Source organism: Bombina bombina, chromosome 5 (genome assembly GCF_027579735.1).
Source record: "Bombina bombina isolate aBomBom1 chromosome 5, aBomBom1.pri, whole genome shotgun sequence".
NCBI classification, from domain to species: domain Eukaryota; kingdom Metazoa; phylum Chordata; class Amphibia; order Anura; family Bombinatoridae; genus Bombina; species Bombina bombina.
In genome coordinates, this window is record NC_069503.1 from 1,022,300,422 (window position 1) to 1,022,324,514 (window position 24,093).

Consider the following 24,093-nt stretch of genomic DNA (forward strand, 5'->3'; position numbering starts at 1 on the left):
TGTGTAATCTTCTTAAAGGGATAAATCAAGGCTTGAAGTAACCTAAAACTTACATGAGAGCAAAGAATACCTAAAATAAAGAATATGTATATAAAAAATAAAATAACTTGCCTATTTTTACTCGAAACAAACACTTTCCTGCTAAGCCACTGCCTGCAGAATGCAAAGGGAGCTGCTATGTTAAATACCTGGGTTTTCTCTGTGCACCCTGCAAAATTACATTTTTAGATACTCCCTCTACTGAGCATGAGTAAAAACTTTGATAACATGCTGGTGCACAGAAGAAGAGTGTGCATGTTATTGCCTAGCTACAGATTTGGCAGCTATTTTAAGAAAAATTAATTGCCAATAAAACACAAACAATTACTAGTACAACATTTTATGAAAGATGGTTTAAAGCAATACCTATCAATGAAACATAAATTCAAAAGATAAAAATCTTATAACTGTTGTGAGTGAAGATTTTAACCCTTAAACGTTATTGATTTAGATACTTTTCAATTTGCTTCTTTTATTAAATTGATTTTGTTCTGCTGGTATCCTTTGTTAAAAAGTACATCTAACTATGGTCAGAAGCAGCACTGCATCTGGCTCATCAGATGTTCAGCTATGCCCCAGTAATGCACTGTTGCTCTGCATTTGCAGCGGTTAAACACACAGTTGTTTCACACATTAGAGAAATTTCTTTTTGCCTTTTTATGTCCGAAGTCATGATTTAGACAGAGCATACAATTTTAACCCCTTAATGACCACAGCACTTTTCCATTTTCTGTCCATTTGGGACCAAGGCTGTTTTTACGTTTTTGTGGTGTTTGTGTTTAGCTGTAATTTTCCTTTTACTCATTTACTGTACCCACACATATTATTTATATACCGTTTCTCTCGCCATTAAATGGACTTACTAAAGAGTACATTATTTTTATCATATCATATAATTTACTATAAAAAAATATATAAAATCTGAGTAAAAAATGGAAAAAAACACACTTTCTCTTACAAGGTGTATCCAGTCCACTGATTCATCCTTACTTGTGGGATATTCTCATTCCCTACAGGAAGTGGCAAAGAGAGCACGCAGCAGAGCTGTCCATATAGCTCCCCCTCAGGCTCCGCCCCCCAGTCATTCTCTGTGCCGCTCTAACAAGTAGCATCTCCACGGGAGGGTAAAGTGAATGTGGTGTTAGATTTGTAGTTTTTATTTCTTCAATCAAAAGTTTGTTATTTTAAAATAGGGCCGGTTTGTACTATTTACTCTGTGGCAGAAAGTGATGAAGATTTCTGCTGAGAGGAAAACGATTTTAGCATGTTGTAACTAAAATCCATTGCTGTTCCCACACAGGACTGTTGAGTACCAGAAAACCTCAGTTGGGGGGAACAGTTTGTAGGCTTAACTGCTATAAGGTATGTTCAGTCATTTTTTTTCTAGTCAAGACTTAGTAATGCTAGAAGACTGACAAGAATCCCCATGTGGGGAAGGTAAGCCATATTCTGAGACTTGGTATAGAAGGAAGGCTTAATTCAAAGGGCTCAAAACACTGTTAAGGGGCAATCAATTGTTTTATGAGAGAAATCTGATCTTTTTACAAGTTTTTATTACATTTGGAACGTTTTTATGGGGTTTATTCCACATGGCATATATTTAGACACCTATTTAGGCTTGTGAAGGCCCCACAACTCCAGAGTGGAGAGGGAGGGGGCCTAAATTTCGCGCCTCAGTTGCGCAGTTGATATTGCAGACGGCTTCACGTGGAGGGTCCAAAGATTACTTGAGGACTTCAGAGAGGCTTATTTTTGTTCAAAACTAATCCCCAAGGAAGGTAGGGCCACAGCAGATTGCTGTGGCATGGTGCTGTAGTTTGCTAACCGGTTGCCAGCTTTACTTTGCTCCGGTTTGGCCATTAAGGGGTTAATTGACTTGAAATTCACTGTGCAATAATTTCAAAGCATTAGGATCATATGGTGACAATTTCATAAAGATTGGGTTATTTTTTGAGATTTAGTAAAAAAAAGTGTGCGCTTTTTATTATTTAAAGGCACAGTACCGTTTTTTCTAAAATTGTATTTTTCTGTATTTGAGTGCTGTCTAAGTCTGTTTAACATGTTAGAGCCTACAGATAGACGTTGTTCTATGTGTTTAATAGCCATGGCGGAACCCCCTTTACATTTGTGTTTAAAGTGTGCTAAGGTATCTAAGCATTTTAAAGACCATGCAGTTACACTTAAAAACGTTGCACAAGATGATTCTTTAACGGAAGGTAATGAGGATAGTCCACCTTCCTCTCCCCATGTGTCGACACCAGTTACGCCCGCGCAAGCGATGCCTAGTACCTCTAGCGAATTGGCCCCTATTACATTACAACAATTAGCAGCAGTCATGGATAATTCCCTTGCGGCCTTTCTATCCAAACTGCCAGTTTTTCCTAAAAAGCGTGATAGCTCAGTTTTAAGAACAGAGGATGAGCAATCGGAAGCTTTGGATGATTTATCCGTTGTACCCTCACAACACTCTGAAGTGGCAGTGAGGGATGTGCTGTCCGAGGGAGAAATTTCTGACACAGGAAAGGTTTCTCAGCGGGCAGAATCAGATTCCTTAGCGTTTAAATTTAAGCTGGAACACCTCCGCGTACTGCTTAAGGAGGTTTTGGCTACGCTGGATGATTGCGACCCCATGGTGGTCCCAGAAAAATTGTGTAAAATGGACAAGTTTCTAGAAGTCCCTGTATACACTGATGCGTTTCCGATCCCGAAGAGGGTGGCGGATATTGTAACTAGGAAGTGGGAGAGACCAGGTGTACCTTTTTGTTCCCCCCCTATCTTTAAGAAAATGTTCCCCATAACTGACCCCAGGCGGGACGTGTGGCAGACGGTCCCTAAGGTAGAGGGAGCAGTTTCAACACTAGCCAAGCGCACAACTATACCAATAGAAGACAGTTGTGCTTTCAAAGATCCTATGGATAAAAAATTAGAAGGTTTACTAAAGAAAATAGTTGTTCAACAAGATTTCCTTCTTCAACCAATTGCCTGCATTATTCCTGTGACTACTGCAGCGGCTTTTTGGTTTGAGGCGCTGGAGGAGTTGCTCCAGAGGGAGACTTAATATAACGAAGTCCTGGATAGAATTCATGCTCTAAAGCTGACTAATTCTTTTATCACAGATGCCGCTTTACAATTAGCCAAGTTAGCTGCAAAAAATTCTGGTTTTGCCATTATGGCGCGAAGAGCGCTTTGGCTCAAATCATGGTTGGCTGACGTGTCGTCCAAAACAAAATTACTAAATATTCCTTTCAAGGGAAAGACCCTTTTCGGCCCCGAGTTGAAAGAAATTATTTCAGATATTACTGGGGGGAAAGGGCCATGCCCTCCCGCAAGATAGACCGTTTAAGGCCAAAAACCAGGCTAATTTTCGCTCCTTTCGCAACTTCAGGAGCGGCCCTGCTTCAACCTCTACAAACGCAAAGCAAGAGGGTAACACTTCACAGCCCAAAGCAACCTGGAAACCCTTGCAGGGCTGGAACAAAGGTAAACAGGCCAAGAAGCCTGCGGCTGCTACTAAGACAGCATGAAGGGGTGGCCCCCGATCCGGGACCGGATCTAGTAGGGGGCAGGCTCTCTCTCTTTGCTCAGGCTTGGGCAAGAGATGTCCCAGATCCCTTTGCATTAGAAATCGTTGCTCAGGGATATCTTCTAGAATTCAAGGACTCTCCTCCAAGGGGAAGGTTCCACATTTCTCTTTTGTCTTCAGACCAGACAAAGAAACAGGCGTTCTTAAGCTGTGTAGAAGATCTACTAAAGATGGGAGTGATATATCCAGTTCCAATTGTAGAACAAGGACTGGGTTTTTACTCAAACCTGTTTGTAGTTCCAAAAAAGAAGGAACTTTCAGGCTAATCCTGGATCTAAAAATTCTAAACAAATTCCTCAGAGTTCCATCTATCAAAATGGAAACCATTCGGACAATTTTGCCGATGATCCAGGATGGTCAATATATGACTACCGTGAATCTAAAGGATGCGTACCTACATATTCCTATCCACAAAGATCACCATCATTTCCTAAGGTTCGCTTTTCTGGACAAGCATTACCAGTTCGTGGCCCTTCCTTTCGGGTTGGCCACTGCTCCCAGAATTTTTACAAAGGTGCTAGGGTCCCTCCTAGCGGTACTAAGACCGCGGGGCATTGCAGTAGCACCTTACCTAGACGACATCTTAATACAGGCGTCGTCTTTTCACAGAGCCAAGGCTCATACGGACATTGTTCTGGCCTTTCTAAGGTCTCACGGGTGGAAGGTGAATGTCGAAAAAAAGTTCTCTGTCCCCGCTCACAAGGGTTCCCTTCCTGGGAATACTAATTGACTCGTTAGAAATGAAAATATTTCTGACGGAGGTCAGAAAGTTGAAGCTTTTAACTACTTGCCGAGTTCTTCATTCCATTCCTCGGCCTTCTGTAGCTCAGTGCATGGAGGTAATCGGATTAATGGTCGCGGCAATGGACGTGGTCCCTTTTGCCCGAGTTCATCTCAGACCACTGCAACTGTGCATGCTCAAACAGTGGAATGGGGATTATGCAGATTTGTCTCCTCAAATACAACTGGACCAGAAAACCAGAGATTCTCTTCTCTGGTGGTTGTCTCAGGGAATGTGCTTCCGCAGACCGGAGTGGATCATTGTCACAACCGATGCCAGTCTGTTGGGCTGGGGTGCGGTCTGGGACTCCCTGAAAGCTCAGGGCCTATGGTCTCGGGAAGAGTCTCTTCTCCCGATAAACATTTTGGAACTGAGAGCAATATTCAACACACTCCAGGCATGGCCTCAACTAGCGGCGGCCAAATTCATCAGATTTCAGTCGGACAACATCACGACTCTAGCGTACATCAATCATCAGGGAGGAACAAAGAGCTCCTTAGCGATGAAGGAAGTAACCAAGATCATCAAATGGGCGGAGGATCACTCCTGCCACCTATCTGCAATCCACATCCCAGGAGTAGACAACTGGGAGGCGGATTTTCGAAGTCGTCAGACTTTTCACCCGGGGGAGTGGGAACTCCACCCGGAGGTTTTTGCTCAGCTGACCCAGCTATGGGGCATTCCAGAATTAGATCTGATGGCGTCCCGTCAGAACACCAAACTTCCTCTTTACGGATCCAGGTCCAGGGACCCCAAGGCGGCATTGATAGATGCTCTAGTAGTGTCTTGGTCCTCCAATCTGGCTTATGTCTTTCCACCGTTTCCCCTTCTCCCTCGGCTGGTAGCCAGAATCAAATAGGAGAAGGCTTCGGTAATTCTGATAGCGCCTGCGTGGCCACGCAGGACTTGGTATGCAGACCTAGTGGACATGTCATCTGTTCCACCTTGGACACTGCCTTCGAGGCAGGATCTTCTAATACAGGGTCCATTCAAGCATCCAAATCTAGTTTCTCTGCAACTGACTGCTTGGAGATTGAACGCTTAATTCTATCCAAGCGTGGGTTCTCTGAATCGGTTATAGATACTCTGATCCAGGCTAGAAAGCCTGTCGCCAGGAAAATTTACCATAAGATATGGCGGAAATATCTTTGTTGGTGTGAATCCAAGGGTTACTCGTGGAGTAAAGTTAGGATTCCCAGGATATTGTCTTTTCTCCAAGAAGGATTGGAGAAAGGATTGTCAGCTAGTTCCTTAAAGGGACAGATATCTGCTCTGTCTATCCTGTTACACAAGCGTCTGGCAGAAGTACCAGACGTTCAAGTGTTTGCACAGGCTTTAGTCAGAATTAAGCCTGCCTATAAACCTGTGGCTCCTCCATGAAGTCTTAATTTAGTTCTTTCAGTTCTTCAAGGGGTTCCGTTTGAACCTTTACATTCCATAGATATTAAGTTATTATCTTGGAAAGTTTTGTTTTTGGTAGCTATTTCTTCTGCTCGAAGAGTTTCAGAACTGTCTGCTTTGCAGTGTGATTCACCCTATCTGGTGTTCCATGCAGATAAGGTTGTTTTGCGTACCAAACCTGGTTTTCTTCTGAAAGTGGTTTCTAATAAGAATATTAACCAGGAAATCATTGTTCCTTCTCTGTGTCCTAAATAAATTTCTAAGAAGGAACGACTATTACACAATCTTGATGTGGTTCGTGCTTTAAAATTCTATTTAAAAGCAACTAAAGATTTCAGACAAACATCATCTTTGTTTGTTGTCTATTCTGGTAAGAGGAGAGGTCAGAAAGCGACTGCTACCTCTCTTTCCTTCTGGCTGAAAAGCATCATCCGATTGGCTTATGAGACTGCTGGACAGCAGCCTCCTGAACGAATTACAGCTCATTCCACCAGAGCTGTGGCTTCCACATGGGCTTTCAAGAATGAGGCTTCTGTTGAACAGCTTTGTAAGGCAGCGACTTGGTCTTCGCTGCATACTTTTGCCAAATGTTACAAATTCGATACTTTTTCTTCTTCGGAGGCTATTTTTAGGTTACCTGACTTGTTCCCTCCCTTCATCCATGTCCTAAAGCTTTGGTATTAGTATCCCACAAGTAAGGATGAATCCGTGGACTGGATACACCTTGTAAGAGAAAACAGAATTTATGCTTACCTGATAAATTACTTTCTCTTACGGTGTATCCAGTCCACGGCCCGCCCTGGCAATTAAGTCAGGTTAAAATTTTTTCATTTAAACTACAGTCACCACTGCACCCTATGGTTTCTCCTTTTTCTCCTAATCGTCGGTCGGATGACTGGGGGGGTGGAGCCTGAGGGGGAGCTATATGGACAGCTCTGCTGTGTGCTCTCTTTGCCACTTCCTGTAGGGAATGAGAATATGCCACAAGTAAGGATGAATCCGTGGACTGGATACACCGTAAGAGAAAGTAATTTATCAGGTAAGCATAAATTCTGTTTTTTCTAACTTTGACCCCCAAAATCCGTTACACATCTACAACCACCAAAAAACACCCATGCTAAATAGTTTCTAAATTTTGTCCTGAGTTTAGAAATACCCAATGTTTACATGTTCTTTGCTTTTTTTGCAAGTTATAGGGCAATAACTACAGGTAGCACTTTGCTATTTCCAAATCACTTTTTTTCAAAATTAGTGCAAGTTACATTGGAACACTGATATCTGTCAGGAATCCCTGAATATCCCTTGACATGTGTATATATTTTTTTTAAAAGACATCCCAAAGTATTGATCTGATCTAGGCCCATTTTGGTATATTTCATGCCACCATTTCACCGCCAAATGCGATCAAATAGAAAAAAAAATCGTTCACTTTTTCACAAATTTTTTCACAAACTTTAGGTTTCTCATTGAAATTATTTACAAACAGCTTGTGTAATTATGGCACACATGGTTGTAAATGCTTCTCTGGGATCCCCTTTGTTCAGAAATAGCAGACATATATGGCTTTGGCGTTGCTTTTTAGTAATTAGAATGCCGCTAAATGCCACTGCGCACCACACGTGTATTATGCCCAGCAGTGAAGGGGTTAATTAGGGAGCTTCTATGGTTAATTTTAGCTTTAGTGTAGTAGACAACCCCAAGTATTGATCTAGCCCCATCTTGGTATATTTCATGCCACCATTTCACTGCCAAATGCGATTAAATAAAAAAATAAAAAACGTTACATTTTTCACAATTTTAGGTTTCCCACTGAAATTATTTACAAACAGCTTGTGCAATTTTGGCACAAATGGTTGTAAATGCTTTTCTGGGATCCCCTTTGTTCAGAAATAGCAGATATATATATCTTTGGCGTTGCTTTTTGGTAATTAGAAGGCCGCTAAATGCCGCTGCGCACTACACGTGTATTATGCCCAGCAGTGCAGGGGTTAATTAAGGAGCTTGTAGGGTTAATTTTAGCTTAAGTGTAGTGTAGTAGACAACCTAAAGTATTGATCTAGGCCCATTTTGGTATATTTCATGCCACCATTTCACCGCCAAATACGATCAAATAAAAAAAAATCATTTAGTTTTTCACAAACTTTCGGTTTCTCACTGAAATTATTTACAAACAGCTTGTGCAATTATGGCACAAAAGGTTGTAAATGCTTCTCTGGGATCCCCTTTGTTTAGAAATAGCAGACATATATGGCTTTGGCATTGCTTTTTGGTAATTAGAAGGCTGCTAAATGCGATTGCGCATCACACGTGTATTATGGCTAGCAGTGAAGGGGTTAATTAGGGAGCTTGCAGGGTTAATTTTAGCTTTAGTGTAGAGATCAGCCTCCCACCTGACACATCCCACCCCCTGATCCCTCCCAAACAGCTCTCTTCCCCCCCCCCCCCACAATTGTCCCCGCCATCTTAAAATAAAAGGTATCTTTTTTTTTTTTTTTTTTTGTAAAAGAATATTTACATATGCTGCTGTGTAGGATCCCTCCTTAGCCCCAAACTTCCCTGATCTCCCCCCACCCAACATATTTCTAACCCTCCCCCTCTACCTTATTGGGAGCCATCTTGGGTACTGGCAGCTGTCTGCCAGTACCTAGTTTACAATAAAATAGATTTTTATTTTATTTTTTCTGTAGTGTAGCTTCCCCCTCCCAGATCCCTTGGATTGTTTTTGCATCCATTCCCTCCCCCCTTTCTCCCACTTTTTAAACGTCACATTTTTCTGTAGTGTCGTGGTTCCGACCCACTCCCTCCCGGTGCACGCGCCCGCCCCCCTCTTACTGGAAGAAGCCATCGATGGCCACCCACCCGCCTCCCACATTGTCGGGCTCTCTCTGCATCGGAGGGGTAAGAAAGGTTTATTGCAGGATGCCTCAATATAGAGGCATCACTGCAATAACTGGAAAGCGTCTGTAAGCGGTCAGGATCGCTTCCACCTCTTTCCAAGACGTACGTCCTCAGTCATTTATGTATTTTTTTTTGAGGACATACGCTGTACGTCGGTCGTTTAATAGGTTAAATAACTTTACAATTTATTTCTATTTAATTTGCTTCCTGCTTTTGTTTATCATTTTCTGAAAGGTTTATCTAGGTTAGCTCAGGAGTATAAATAACCTAGTTTCTAGCTGCTGATTGGTGGATATGGATGGATATAGATATATAGTTTTTAACAAAAGCTGCAATGACTTGTTGTGTTTTTATTTAGTTAAATGATTTAAAGTTAATATATTGTTAAAATGTTAAATTTGAATTGTGATGATGCAAGAAAATATACTTTATCTAAGACGGTACAATCTCGCTAAGGAGATATGGACACACATGCCAAAGTCTTGCCTGGAAAAACACAAATCAGTACAACAAAACTAAAGAGACTTTTGAGAACAGATGATATGGATGTTCAAGAACTGTATAGGTATATTGGCATTAATATGTTTACTCATCTTTGTTATGTGTACGGTCTGCATAATTCTAGAAAATCAATAAAGATAAATAATAAAAATATACAATAAAAATACAAGGCCCTAAGGGCCTAATTCTATAAAAAAATATATATATATATATACATTTTGACCTAAAAAGAGCATTCAGTGGATGACCGTTTTAACTAGCTGTACTGTTACAGACATAAGGAATTTAATGTAAAAAAATAAAAATAAAAATTATATATAGTGAGTTATGCCATATGTGATCATATAGAAAAATCTATAGCTTTTTCACAAGCTTTGAATTACTCACTTAAATTGTCATAGGAAAAATGGTCCTAAAATCTTCTTTATGATCTCAGGAATACCAGACATATGACACTGTCATTAGTTTTGGTAATTAGGCCTCTAGTTTCTCTTTTTATTTAAAAAAATAAATAAATAAAAAAGTCTCTCTACTACTTGTCTGCAAGTGATGCTGACAGAAAAGATACAGCCCGTTAACTGTATTTCTCTGTTGTCAACATCTACAGCAGAGAAATGCCGGCAAAAGTACCTGGATGTGTATCTATTTGTACTAACGGCAAAGTAAAGCTGGACGTAGATACACTTCCGTATAGTGTTAGGTGGTGTAGTGCCAAAAAGGAGAGAGAATCCCATTGTAGAGACCTATAAATGTATAATATTTAGTTTATATGCACACATTATTTACTGATACATTTATTAGAGACCAGCCAAAGTTTGTGTGGAAAAATGTAGCAGACATACCCTGTATATATGGTGGCTATAAGTAAAAAATGAGCAATGCTACATTTAAACACCCAAACTAATTATTAATTACGGCCCGAGGCTTAAAAGGGACAGCAAAGTAAAAATTAAAAGTTCATGGATTAGATATAGCATGCAAACTTTTAAATTTAGTTTAGTTCTCTAATTTTCTTTATCTTTGTTGAAAGGCATACCTAGGTATTCTCAGAGCTGCAGTGCACTACAAGGAGCTAGTTGCTTATTGGTGGCTGCACATATATGCCTCCATGTAATTGGGTCAGCTAGCTCCCAGTATTGCATTGGTTCTTCAAAGGATGTCAAGAGAATGAAGCAAATTTCATAATAGAAGTAAATTGGAAATGATTTAAAATTGTATGCTCTGTCTGAAACATGAAATAAATATTTGGAGTTTCATATCTCTTTTAAATGGCCATTCTAGTGCGTAAATAACATGATTTAAAGCTTAGAACATTTTTTCTAATGCATGCCCCTGGCACATAAAGTCCTGATTGGTACCAGCAATAGATGACAGCCCATCTGGCAGTCAAGTTGTTAAAGGGACATGCTACCCATAATTTTTTTCTTTCATGATTCAGAAAGAACATGCAATTTTAAATAACTTTCCAATTTACTTCTATTATTTAATTTGCTTCCTTTTCTTGTTATCCTTTGATGAAAGGTTTATATAGGTAAGCTGAAAAGCAGCAATGATCATAGGTTCTTGCTGCTGATTGGTGGCTGCATATTTATACCGATTGTTATTGGCTCACCCATGTGTTCCGTTAGAAACCTGGAGTGCATTGCTGCTCTTTCAACAAAGCATACCAAGAGAATTACCGGTAAGTAAATTTGATAATAGAAGTAAACTGGAAAGTAGTTGTTTTAAAATTGTATGTTCTACCTAAATCATGAAAGACAATTTTTTAGTTTTATGTTCCTTTTAATCCTAACTAAACTCTAACTCATTCCTTAACCTATCCATAGATATATTTCTAAACATATCCTTCCATGTTTTTCTCTCCCTGAATAATACACCATTAAAGTAGATAGGAGTATATAGGGTAAATTATCTACAAAATCTGCTTAAATACTTTGGGGCCGATTTATGTAGCTGCAAATGTAGCTGTTTCTGTGCAAACCTTAAAGGGACATTAAACCCCCAAAATATATTTCATGATTCAGGCAGAGAATACAATTTTAACCCTTTGAGTGCTAATGACGGCTCTGAGCCGTCACAGAGTTTCTCACTCTGGTGCTAATGACGGCTGAGAGCCGTCATGAGCACTCTCCCACCTTGAGGGAGATCTGGGGGCTCCTTGCTGCTCCTACCCTGGCGATTTTGCCTGTAGAGTGACAGGCATCGCCGGGGCTTCACGTGATGCGCAGTGACGTCACGCGCAATTACGTGATGATGTCACCGTGCAACTTTATTTATACTTAACAATGTTAAGTATAGGAGATGGGGGCATGCTGCTTAGAAGCCTGTATCTCAGGCATCTAAGCAGCTACAGACCCCCAATACCCATTGTTGGAAAGGTAATCCCCTAACCTTTCCAACAGTGTAAGTCTTGGGGTCTGTAAAAAAAAAAAAAAAAAAAAAGTTTTTAAAAAAAAAGTTTTCAAAAATTGCAAAAATAATAATGATAATAATAAAAAAAATATTAGCACCCAGGTGGGAAATGGCTTAGCAGCCAAAGGGTTAAACAACATTCCAATTTACTTCTATTATCTAATTTGCTTCATTCTTTAGATATCCTTTGCTAAAGAAATAACAATGCACATGGGTGAGCCAATCACATGAGGCATCTATGTGCAGCCACCAATCAGCAGCTACTGATCCTATCTAGATATGTTTTTCTGAAAATAATATCAAGAGAAAGAAGCAAATTAGATAATATAAGTAAATTAGAATGTTGTTTAAAATGGTATTCTCTATCTGAATCATGAGAGGAAAAATTGTGGGTTTAATGTCCCTTTAAAGGAACATTAAACCCCAAATTTTTCTTTCATGATTCAGATAGAGAATACAATTTTAAACAACCTTCTAATTTACTTCAATTATCTAATTTGCTTAAATCTCTTGATATTCTTTCCTGAAAAGCATATCTAGATAGGCTCAGTATCTGCTGATTGGTGGCTGCACATAGATGCCTTGTGTGATTGGCTGACCCATGTACATTGCTATTTCTTCAACAAAGGATATCTAAAGAATGAAGCAAATTAGATAATAGAAGTAAATTGGAAAGCTGTTTAAAATTGTATTCTCTGTCTGAATCGTGAAAGAACATTTTTGGGTGTAATATCCCTTTAAAGGCTCACCGGAAACATAAGTTAAGAAGCAGCGGTCTTAAGCCCGCTGCTCCTTAACTCATCCGCCGCCCTTGAGGCGGCGGACAGCAATAATCTTGATCAGATACGATCAGATTGACACCCCCTGCTAGCGGCCGATTGGCTGCAAACGTGCAAGGGGGCGGCATTACGCAAGCATTTCCCTAGAAATGCTTGTGCAATGATAAATGCCGACAGCCAATGCTCGTGTCTGCCTGCACATTAATAAATCGGCCCCATAGTTTAATTCTAATCCTGTGTCACACCAGATTAGGATATGTATGTATGCCACTCCTGGAGGGGCAGGGTAGTGTGTCTGTATTTGCTACTTCATTTTCAGCATTTTATGTTATACAGATACTGTGGAAAGGGATTGTACAAAAAACCCCCTCTAACTAAAGGAAAATTTGATTTTTACTCTAGCATGTTCCTTTTTATAATCAAGTTTTTATGTGGGGTCCATTAAAGCACAGTCCCTTGGCAGCCATGCATATATAATGCCCTTTATATTAGTTTCCTAATACTAATTTTACTTTAGCACTAATTGAATACACACGGTTCACAATCCCAGAGTTGTTCTTTTGTGGAAACGATTGGTTCATCATTTTTTTTTTGCTGGAAGTACGGCTTTCTAATATAAACCTAGTTCTACTTCCAATGTCATGTAAGTGTAGCAAAAAAAGTAATCAAAAGATGTGCATATTTCTCATCAGTATCCAGATTGGGTTATGCAAGTGGATACATTTAAATTCAACTAACAATCCTACATGTATGATGTGTTTTAGTTGTACAAAAAGTCACCTTGCTATGTTTTGTGTTACAATATTAATAACTCTGATTTTTATAGACTTTTGATGCACTGGCGTTTTGTTAATGGATATCTTTAAATATACAGAACTTGGAGTAGTGCACTAACTATAACTAATCGTAAAGCGCTTTTTGAGCACAAGTTAGCATTTGCAGTAATGGTAAATATATCTTAATGGAGACCGGGATCATTTTTTGCACCTTCCTGGATACTAGAATGCACAGCTATAGCTAATGTATCACCGTTGTCACAGTAGTTTATATTGGTTAAAAAAAAATCCTTAACACAGGCAGCTGGATGTCTGTTAGACTGAATCTTCAGTTACAGGGAGCAAGCTGTATAACTGAACTAGATGTCTGCTGACTGTGTTTTATTCAGCTGCCTGTGATAGTCTTGAGACGAACATGAATATAATACGCACTTTCCCTCAATATCCTCCAGATACTGGACAAAAGAAGACCCTAGAGAAGAAAGATGGGAGACGAATGTCCTTTCAGAAGCCAAAGGGAACCATGGAATATACAGTAAGCTTTCATGTGTACATTCTGTCTGAATGCTGAGATGAGATGTGCTTAGCCAAACAGAATAAGAATGATTGCTGCTTTTAGGTGTAGACGTTTTTCTTTATTTCAATCTGTTCTGCAAGCTGTAGTATTAAATTAAATCCTCTTACCTTGTATTTGAAAAGCACATTCACTGTCTTTTAATACATATTAGTATTCGTAATGAGTACATTGTATAAAGCAATTCTAGAAATCTACCTTGACCTTGCCTTGATAAATAACCTTCCATCCACCTTCTGGTCACTCTCATTGATCTGAAGCTTACAGTTTATAGTGCTCTTTTCCCAGCAGTATCTGAAAATGGAGCCTTTCTGGTTGATATGTTCTTCAAATGACCCTCAAACATTGCTGCAGTCAGCTTGTTACTGTGGTTACTATTGGAAACCGAATGTAAAAATGTAGGGCTTTGAAATATTATGTTTTCATATAATGTTGTTAAGAAGGAATCCCTGCGTGTGATATCTAGTGGGGAATAAAATCTAGCATTGCCCTTCTTTCCCCTCCTTCCTTTTTAAACATATTCACATATGTATGTTTTTAAATGATTTGTTCTTCCCTCTTTACACTGACTGTCCCAGTCTGCCTGTGTTATTTCGTTGTCTGATATCTCCTTTTACAGATTAAACAAGGTTTACTTTATAGTTGAACCTACCACCTCTCCATTGTCATTTACACAGTAATAAAGTTGTTAATAAAACAGAATGTGATGTCAAAAATGTTAATCAGCATAATTTGCTTTCTCACAAAAAAAAATTGCAGTCAGTAGAAGTTTTATCGATTTTATACTTTGCATAAATTAAAAATTATTCTAAGCTCTAACTTTTAGTTTTTGTGTCTGAGAATTTTTGTGTGAATTATACTTTTTGCAGCTGGTTAACTCTCATACTATTTTTCCCATTAGAATCGGTCTCTTTACATTTATAAATACATGCTATGGCAGGGGTCGACAAATCTGTTTAAAATTTAGGAGCCAGTAAGAATATTTAGGAGCCGGACATATTTTTAGGAGCCACACAGTGGTATTTGTAAATGGATCTATGGACAATAACCCAAAAAGTTAATAGCCAGGAGTAAAATTCTTGGAGCCTGTGGCTACCTAGCTCCTGAGTTTGTCAAGTCCTGTGCAATGGTGTGCATTTATCCTACACCTTTTTACTTTAAAAACAAAATATTTTTTTTTTAAATTAAGGACAGTGATTTTATAATTCTATGAAAATCCAAGCTTTTAACACCTGAAGTTTTTGCTCCAAGTTATTCAAGGGAATTCCCCTCCTACCCTAGGTATTATTACTAATGGTGAACGCTATGAACAATTGTTTGTAGGGTCATGGTTTTTTTTTTTTTTTTTTTTTAAAGCACAAATGAGCTTATTTAGCTTTAGGTTTGTAACTTTTTGTCTCCACATCTTTAGATTTTCTTTTCTAATTTACTCCTATTGTCAGTTTTTCTTTGCTCTCTTGGTATCTACATTTACCCACCAATCAGCAAGCGCTACCCAGGTGCTGAACCAAAAATGGGCCGTCTCATGAGCTTACATTCCTGCTTTTTTCAAATAAAGATACCAAGAGAACGAAGAAAAATTGATAATAGGAGTAAATTAGAAAGTTGCTTAAATTTGCTCTATCTAAATCATGAAAATAAAAAATTTGGTTCAGTATCTCTTTAAGAAAACCTCAGTTTCCGTTTTGATGAGATTTTCATCTAAAATCAAGAAGGACACCACGAGATTTTAATTTCCATAAGAAGCAAGTGGGCCTCCCCTTCACTCCTCTTCTAAAATGGGAGTTTAACCATTCTCACATTTGTAAATATTTAAACCACCCAACCTGATGGTCAAAAACTCTCCCGCATGAATAGAAAATAAGCAAAATCTTTAGATTTTTTTTTGAGCATCTTATTGCAATGTTTGTGTTTTTTCTTCACATTCAGAATCCTGCATAGATAGAGAATAGCTCTGAAGCCAACATTTATCTTTCTAAAATGATTTGACAGGCCTTGTAGTACTGACTAGACTTATTAGATCTTGTCACCAGACAAGAGAGCTTTAGATCTGGCCCTAAGTGACAAGGTTTTGAAGATAGGCCAAAGGTAGAGAACTTACTGTACAGACTGAGAAGACTTAAAGGGACAGTAAAGTCATAATTAGACAGAGCATAACATTTTAAAATACTTTCTCTTGTTAAGTGTATCCAGTCCACGGATCATCCATTACTTATGGGATATTAACTCCTCCCCAACAGGAAGTGCAAGAGGATTCACCCAGCAGAGCTGCTATATAGCTCCTCCCCTAACTGCCATTACCAGTCATTCTCTTGCACCCAACGAATAGATAGGATGTGTGAGAGGACTGTGGTGATTATACTTAGTTTCATACCTTCAATCAAAAGTTTGTTATTTTATAATAGCACCGGAGTGTGTTATTCCTTCTCTGGTAGAATTTGAAGAAGAATCTACCTGAGTTTTTCTATGATTTTAGCCGGAGTAGTTAAGATCATATTGCTGTTTCTCGGCCATCTGAGGAGAGGTAAACTTCAGATCAGGGGACAGCGGGCAGATTAATCTGCAAAGAGGTATGTAGCAGCTTATTATTTTCTGACAATGGAATTGATGAGAAAATTCTGCCATACCGATATAATGTAAACTCAGCCTTAAATGCAGTAGCAGCAACTGGTATCAGGCTGTCATGTATGTATATTTTACACTTCAGTATTCTGTGGAATGGCACTTCACTGGAATTATACTGTATGCATAAAACTTTAGCCTAATTTGCAGGGACTAGCAACAGGCTTTTTAATAACACTCAATTTATTAATGTTAAACGTTTTTTGCTGGCATGTAAAATCGTTTAATTTTCTGAGGTACTGGGTGAAAAAATGTTTTGGGCACTATTTTTTTCCACTTGGCAGTCGTTTTATTTAATTTATGACAGTTTACTGTTATGTGTGAGGGGCCTTTTTTGGTGCTTTTGCTACGCATCAAAAAATTCAGTCAGAAGTTTATTGTCTTCCCTGCATGATCCGGTTCATCTCTACAGAACTCAGGGGTCTTCAAAACTTGTTTTGAGGGAGGTAATCACTCACAGCAGAGCTGTGAGATTGTAGTTGACTGTGATAAAAAAACGTTTATTTCTGTTTTTTTTTTTGTTTTTTTTCTGCTATCAGGGTTAGTTATCCTTTGCTAATGGGAGCAATCCTTTGCTAAAATTGTGTTTTTTACAAAGATTTGATGCTATAACTTTTCAGTTTATTAATTTTCAACTGTCATAACTTTTTCTGTGCTTCTTATAGGCACAGTACGTTTTCATATTATAGTAAATTACTTGAAAAGTATTTCCAAGTTGCTAGTTTATTTGCTAGTGTGTTAAACATGTCTGATTCAGAGGAAGATATCTGTGCTATATGTGCTAAAGCCAAAGTGGAGCCCAATAGAAATTTATGTACTAACTGTATTGATGCTACTTTAAATAAAAGTCAATCTGTACAAATTGAACATATTTCACCAAACAACGAGGGGAGAGTTATGCCGACTAACTCGCCTCACGTGTCAGTACCTGCATCTCCCGCTCGGGAGGTGCGTGATATTGTAGCTCCGAGTACATGTGGGCGGCCATTACAAATCACATTACAGGATATGGCTACTGTTATGACTGAAGTTTTGGCTAAATTACCACAACTAAGAGGTAAGCGTGATCACTCTGGGGTGAGAACAGAGTGCGCTGATAATATTAGGGCCATGTCAGACACTGCGTCACAATTTGCAGAACATGAGGACGGAGAGCTTCATTCTGCGGGTGACGGTTCTGATCCAAACAAACTGGATTCAGATATTTCAAATTTTAAATTTAAGCTGGAAAACCTCCGTGTATTACTAGGGGAGGTGTTAGCGGCTCTGAATAATTGTAACACAGTTGCAATACCAGAAAAAATGTGTAGGTTGGATAAATATTTTGCGGTACCGGCGAGTACTGACGTTTTTCCTATACCTAAGAGACTTACTGAAATTGTTACTAAGGAGTGGGATAGACCCGGTGTGCCGTTCTCACCCCCTCCGATATTTAGAAAGATGTTTCCAATAGATGCCACCACACGGGACTTATGGCAAACGGTCCCTAAGGTGGAGGGAGCAGTTTCTACTTTAGCTAAGCGTACCACTATCCCGGTGGAGGATAGCTGTGCCTTTTCAGATCCAATGGATAAAAAGTTAGAGGGTTACCTTAAGAAAATGTTTGTTCAACAAGGTTTTATATTGCAACCTCTTGCATGCATTGCGCCTGTCACGGCTGCAGCAGCATTTTGGTTTGAGTCTCTGGAAGAGACACTTGAATCAGCTCCATTAGATGAGATTACACACAAGCTTAAAGCCCTTAAGTTAGCTAACTCATTTATTTCAGATGCCGTAGTACATTTAACTAAACTTACGGCTAAGAATTCCGGATTCGCCATTCAGGCACGCAGAGCACTGTGGCTAAAATCCTGGTCAGCTGACGTTACTTCTAAATCTAAATTGCTTAATATACCTTTCAAAGGGCAGACCTTATTCGGGCCCGGGTTGAAAGAAATTATCGCTGACATTACAGGAGGTAAAGGCCATGCCCTGCCTCAAGACAGAGCCAAACCTAAGGCTAGACAGTCTAATTTTCGTTCCTTTCGTAATTTCAAAGCAGGAGCAGCATCAACTTCCTCTGCACCAAAACAGGAAGGAGCTGTTGCTCGCTACAGACAAGGCTGGAGACCTAACCAGTCCTGGAACAAGGGCAAGCAGGCCAGGAAACCTGCTGCTGCCCCTAAGACAGCATGAATCGAGGGCCCCCGATCCGGGAACGGATCTAGTGGGGGGCAGACTTTCTCTCTTCGCCCAGGCTTGGGCAAGAGATGTCCAGGATCCCTGGGCGTTAGAGATCATATCTCAGGGATACCTTCTAGACTTCAAATTCTCTCCCCCAAGAGGGAGATTTCATCTGTCAAGGTTGTCAACAAACCAAATAAAGAAAGAGGCGTTTCTACGCTGCGTACAAGATCTTTTATTAATGGGAGTGATCCATCCGGTTCCGCGGTCGGAACAAGGACAAGGGTTTTACTCAAATCTGTTTGTGGTTCCCAAAAAAGAGGGAACTTTCAGGCCAATCTTGGATTTAAAGATCCTAAACAAATTCCTAAGAGTTCCATCGTTCAAAATGGAAACTATTCGGACAATTTTACCCATGATCCAAAAGGGTCAGTACATGACCACAGTGGATTTAAAGGATGCTTACCTTCACATACCGATTCACAAAGATCATTACCGGTATCTAAGGTTTGCCTTTCTAGACAGGCATTACCAGTTTGTAGCTCTTCCATTCGGATTGGCTACGGCTCCGAGAATCTTCACAAAGGTTCTGGGTGCTCTTCTGGCGGTACTAAGACCGCGAGGAATTGCGGTAGCTCCGTACCTAGACGACATTCTGATACAAGCTTCAAGCTTTCAAACTGCCAAGTCTCATACAGAGTTAGTACTGGCATTTCTAAGGTCGCATGGATGGAAGGTGAACGAAAAGAAGAGTTCTCTCTTTCCACTCACAAGAGTTCCCTTCTTGGGGACTCTTATAGATTCTGTAGAAATGAATATTTACCTGACAGAAGACAGGTTAACAAAGCTTCAAAATGCATGCCGTGTCCTTCATTCCATTCAACACCCGTCAGTAGCTCAATGCATGGAGGTGATCGGCTTAATGGTAGCAGCAATGGACATAGTACCCTTTGCACGTCTACATCTCAGACCGCTGCAATTGTGCATGCTAAGTCAGTGGAATGGGGATTACTCAGACTTGTCCCCTACTCTGAATCTGGATCAAGAGACCAGAAATTCTCTTCTATGGTGGCTTTCTCGGCCACATCTGTCCAGGGGGATGCCATTCAGCAGGCCGGACTGGACAATTGTAACAACAGACGCCAGCCTACTAGGTTGGGGCGCTGTCTGGAATTCTCTGAAGGCTCAGGGACAATGGAATCAGGAGGAGAGTCTCCTACCAATAAACATTCTGGAATTGAGAGCAGTTCTCAATGCCCTTCTGGCTTGGCCCCAGTTAGCAACTCGGGGGTTCATCAGGTTTCAGTCGGACAACATCACGACTGTAGCTTACATCAACCATCAGGGAGGGACAAGAAGCTCCCTAGCAATGATGGAAGTATCAAAGATAATTCGCTGGGCAGAGTCTCACTCTTGCCACCTGTCAGCAATCCACATCCCGGGAGTGGAGAACTGGGAGGCGGATTTCTTAAGTCGTCAGACTTTTCATCCGGGGGAGTGGGAACTTCATCCGGAGGTCTTTGCCCAAATACTTCGACGTTGGGGCAAACCAGAGATAGATCTCATGGCGTCTCGACAGAACGCCAAGCTTCCTCGTTACGGGTCCAGATCCAGGGATCCGGGAGCGGTTCTGATAGATGCTTTGACAGCACCTTGGACCTTCGGGATGGCTTATGTGTTTCCACCCTTCCCGATGCTTCCTCGATTGATTGCCAGAATCAAACAGGAGAGAGCATCAGTGATTCTAATAGCGCCTGCATGGCCACGCAGGACTTGGTATGCAGATCTAGTGGACATGTCATCCTGTCCACCTTGGTCGCTACCTCTGAAACAGGACCTTCTGATCCAGGGTCCCTTCAAACATCAAAATCTAATTTCTCTGAAGCTGACTGCTTGGAAATTGAACGCTTGATTTTATCAAAACGTGGTTTTTCTGAGTCAGTTATTGATACCTTAATACAGGCTAGGAAGCCTGTTACCAGAAAGATTTACCATAAGATATGGCGCAAATACTTATATTGGTGCGAATCCAAGAGTTACTCATGGAGTAAGGTTAGGATTCCGAGGATATTGTCTTTTCTACAAGAAGGTTTAGAAAAGGGTTTATCCGCTAGTTCCTTAAAGGGACAGATTTCAGCTCTGTCCATTCTTTTACACAAACGTCTGTCAGAAGTTCCGGACGTTCAAGCTTTTTTGTCAGGCTTTAGCTAGGATCAAGCCTGTGTTTAAAACTGTTGCTCCACCATGGAGTTTGAACTTAGTTCTTAATGTTTTACAGGGGGTTCCGTTTGAACCCCTTCATTACATTGATATCAAGTTGTTATCTTGGAAAGTTCTGTTTTTAATGGCGATTTCCTCGGCTCGAAGAGTCTCTGAGTTATCTGCCTTACATTGTGATTCTCCTTATCTGATTTTTCATTCAGACAAGGTAGTTCTGCGTACTAAACCTGGGTTCCTACCTAAGGTGGTCACTAACAGGAATATCAATCAAGAGATTGTGGTTACATCTTTGTGTCCTAATCCTTCTTCGAAAAAGGAACGTCTGCTACACAATCTAGATGTAGTCCGTGCCCTGAAATTTTATCTACAGGCAACTAAGGATTTTCGACAAACGTCTTCCCTGTTTGTCGTTTATTCTGGTCAGAGGAGAGGTCAAAAAGCTTCGGCTACCTCTCTCTCCTTTTGGCTTCGTAGCATAATACGGTTAGCCTATGAGACTGCTGGACAGCAGCCTCCTGAAAGAATTACAGCACATTCTACTAGAGCTGTGGCTTCCACTTGGGCCTTTAAGAATGAGGCTTCTGTTGAACAGATTTGCAAGGCTGCAACTTGGTCTTCTCTTCATACCTTTTCCAAATTTTAAAAATTTGACACTTTTGCTTCTTCGGAGGCTGTTTTTGGGAGAAAGATTCTTCAGGCAGTGGTTCCTTCCGTATAAAGAGCCTGCCTGTCCCTCCCGTCATCCGTGTACTTTAGCTTTGGTATTGGTATCCCATAAGTAATGGATGATCCGTGGACTGGATACACTTAACAAGAGAAAACATAATTTATGCTTACCTGATAAATTTATTTCTCTTGTAGTGTATCCAGTCCACGGCCCGCCCTGTCACTTTAAGGCAGGTAATTTTTCCATTAAACTACAGTCACCACTGTACCCTATGGTTTTCCTTTCTCTGCATGTTTTCGGTCGAATGACTGGTAATGGCAGTTAGGGGAGGAGCTATATAGCAGCTCTGCTGGGTGAATCCTCTTGCACTTCCTGTTGGGGAGGAGTTAATATCCCATAAGTAATGGATGATCCGTGGACTGGATACACTACAAGAGAAATAAATTTATCAGGTAAGCATAAATTATGTTTTCCAATTTACTTCTATTTAATTTGCTTCCTTCTCTTGTTATCCTTTGCTGAAAGGTTTATCTAGGGTAGCTCAGGAGCAGCAAATAACCTAGCTTCTAGCTGCTGATTGGTGGCTGCAACAATTGTCATTGGCTCACCCATGTGTTTAGTTAGAAACCAGCAGTGCATTGCTGCTCCTTCAACAAATTATACCTAGAGAATGAAGCAAATTTTGATAATAAAAGTAAACTGGAGAGTTGATTAATATTGTATGTTCTACCTAAATCATGCAAGCATTTTTTTTTTGGGTTTCATGGTCCTTTAATGGCACAATACTTAGTCCTGATCAGGACAAAGTGATTGCCAAAAGAAAACCCATTCTTAAAGACCAGAATACTGAAATTTACAACCCCAAAAATGCAAATGTGAAATAAAAACAATTATTTAAAGAGCGATTGCTTAAAGGGACAGTCTACCATAGAATTATTGTTTTTAAAGATAGATAATTCCTTTATTACCCATTCCCCAGTTTTGCATAACCAACACCGTTATATTAATATACTTTTTACTTTTGTGATTATCTTGTATCTAGGAACATTCTTCCAGCCCCCTGATCACATGACTGTGACTGTTTTATTATCTATTGTCTTAAATTTAGCATTGTATTGTGCCTGAACACAGTGTTATCTATATGGCCCACGTGTACTTTCTGTCTTTGTGTTGAAAAGAGATTTAAAAAGCATGTGATAAAAGGCAGCCCTCAAAGGCTTAGAAATTAGCATATGAGCCTACCTTTGTTTAGTTTAAACTAAGAATACCAAGAGAAAAAAAGCAAATTTGATGATAAAAGTAAATTGGAAAGTTGATTAAAATTAAGTCCTGTCTGAATAATGAAAGTTTAATTTATACTAGACTGTCCCTTTAACGCCATTAAAACTATGAGATATCAAACATCTGTCTATTGAAGGGACAATAAACACCTTGATATTATTAAAAAAATTGTTGTGTATATGTAAATAAATTTGTTTCCTTTGCTTTTGGTCTAACATCACATAATTAGAAGTTAAAATGTAGTAATAAAACAGGTGCATTGCTCACATGGACATCTTACATTCAGGAGTCACTTCAGACTAGGAGGTTTGGTTGAAAAAATCCCTGCGAGCTATTCATCAATCAATGCGCTGCTACTTTGCAGTGCTGCTCCACATTTGACTGCTCACTTCAAACACGGATTCGCGCTGTTTGCAGTGCATTAAGGAAAACTTACACAGTGCAGCCAGAGCATAGCGCTGTTTGAAGAAAACATCCTGATGTGGAGCAGCGATGCAAAGGGATAGCATTAACCGTTCCTGCACATGTCCCGTTCGTCCTGCAGATATGCTGCATTTTCTGCAATCACATCTCAGATCACACCATGTTCTGCCTTGGGACTCTATACTGGTATGAGTACAGGTTTTATGAATTTAGACCATGTATTGAGATATATATCCAAAATTGCCACAATTTTAAGGTGTATTACAAATGTGCAAGATAATAGAATTATTTTAAATCCTCTTGTAATACGTGTAAACATGTTAAAAAGGGCTTTTTTGCATTTCATGAACACTGTGTGTTGAATTTTGTTGCCGAAATAATAAAATGCGAAAACTGTGGTTAGGGGAATTGTGATTATTCTGTCCATGCATAGTATGAGCAATTGTCTCGCTATATCAACTTTTCCCAATACGGAAACAGTGTTATTGCTTGGATTGTGATCACTTTAGAATTTAAAAAAAGGAATTGGGAGCTGAAAAAACACAGATAATCAGTAAAGGAAAGATTGGAATCAACCCCTTAGTTCATAATTTACAAAGCTTGGATGTGTGACATTAGGCAGTACTTATTAATTTAGCTATCCCACTAAAGTTATAAGATAAGTAGTAGTGTTTTAAGGGACATAATACTCATATGCTAAATCACTTTAAAGTGATGCATCATAACTGTAAAAAAAATCACCTGAGAATCTCTATGTAAAAAAGGAAGATATTTTACTTCACAACTTCCTCAGCTCACCAGAGTAAGTTCTGTGTAAAAAGTTATCTTTCAGTTACTGTCCATCTGCAGGTAAAAAGGAAGAAATGACCAGCAGCCAATCGGCATCAGCAGTGCTAAGGTCATGAACTCTTTTACTGTGATCTCATGAGATTTCATAGTAAACTTCCTTAAACTGAATAGGGAAATAACATGA

At 39.7% G+C, this 24,093-nt stretch overlaps 1 protein-coding gene across 2 annotated transcripts in view; it reads left to right on the plus strand.

Annotated features, from left to right (window-relative positions):
• Positions 1-24,093, plus strand: part of OXR1 (oxidation resistance 1) — a 420,839-nt gene that overhangs the window by 10,744 nt on the left and 386,002 nt on the right. For both annotated transcript variants that reach the window (XM_053715278.1, XM_053715279.1), the window contains exon 2: positions 13,623-13,705. In XM_053715278.1, the coding sequence (XP_053571253.1) occupies positions 13,623-13,705 (83 nt within the window). The remainder of the gene's footprint in view (positions 1-13,622; positions 13,706-24,093) is intronic.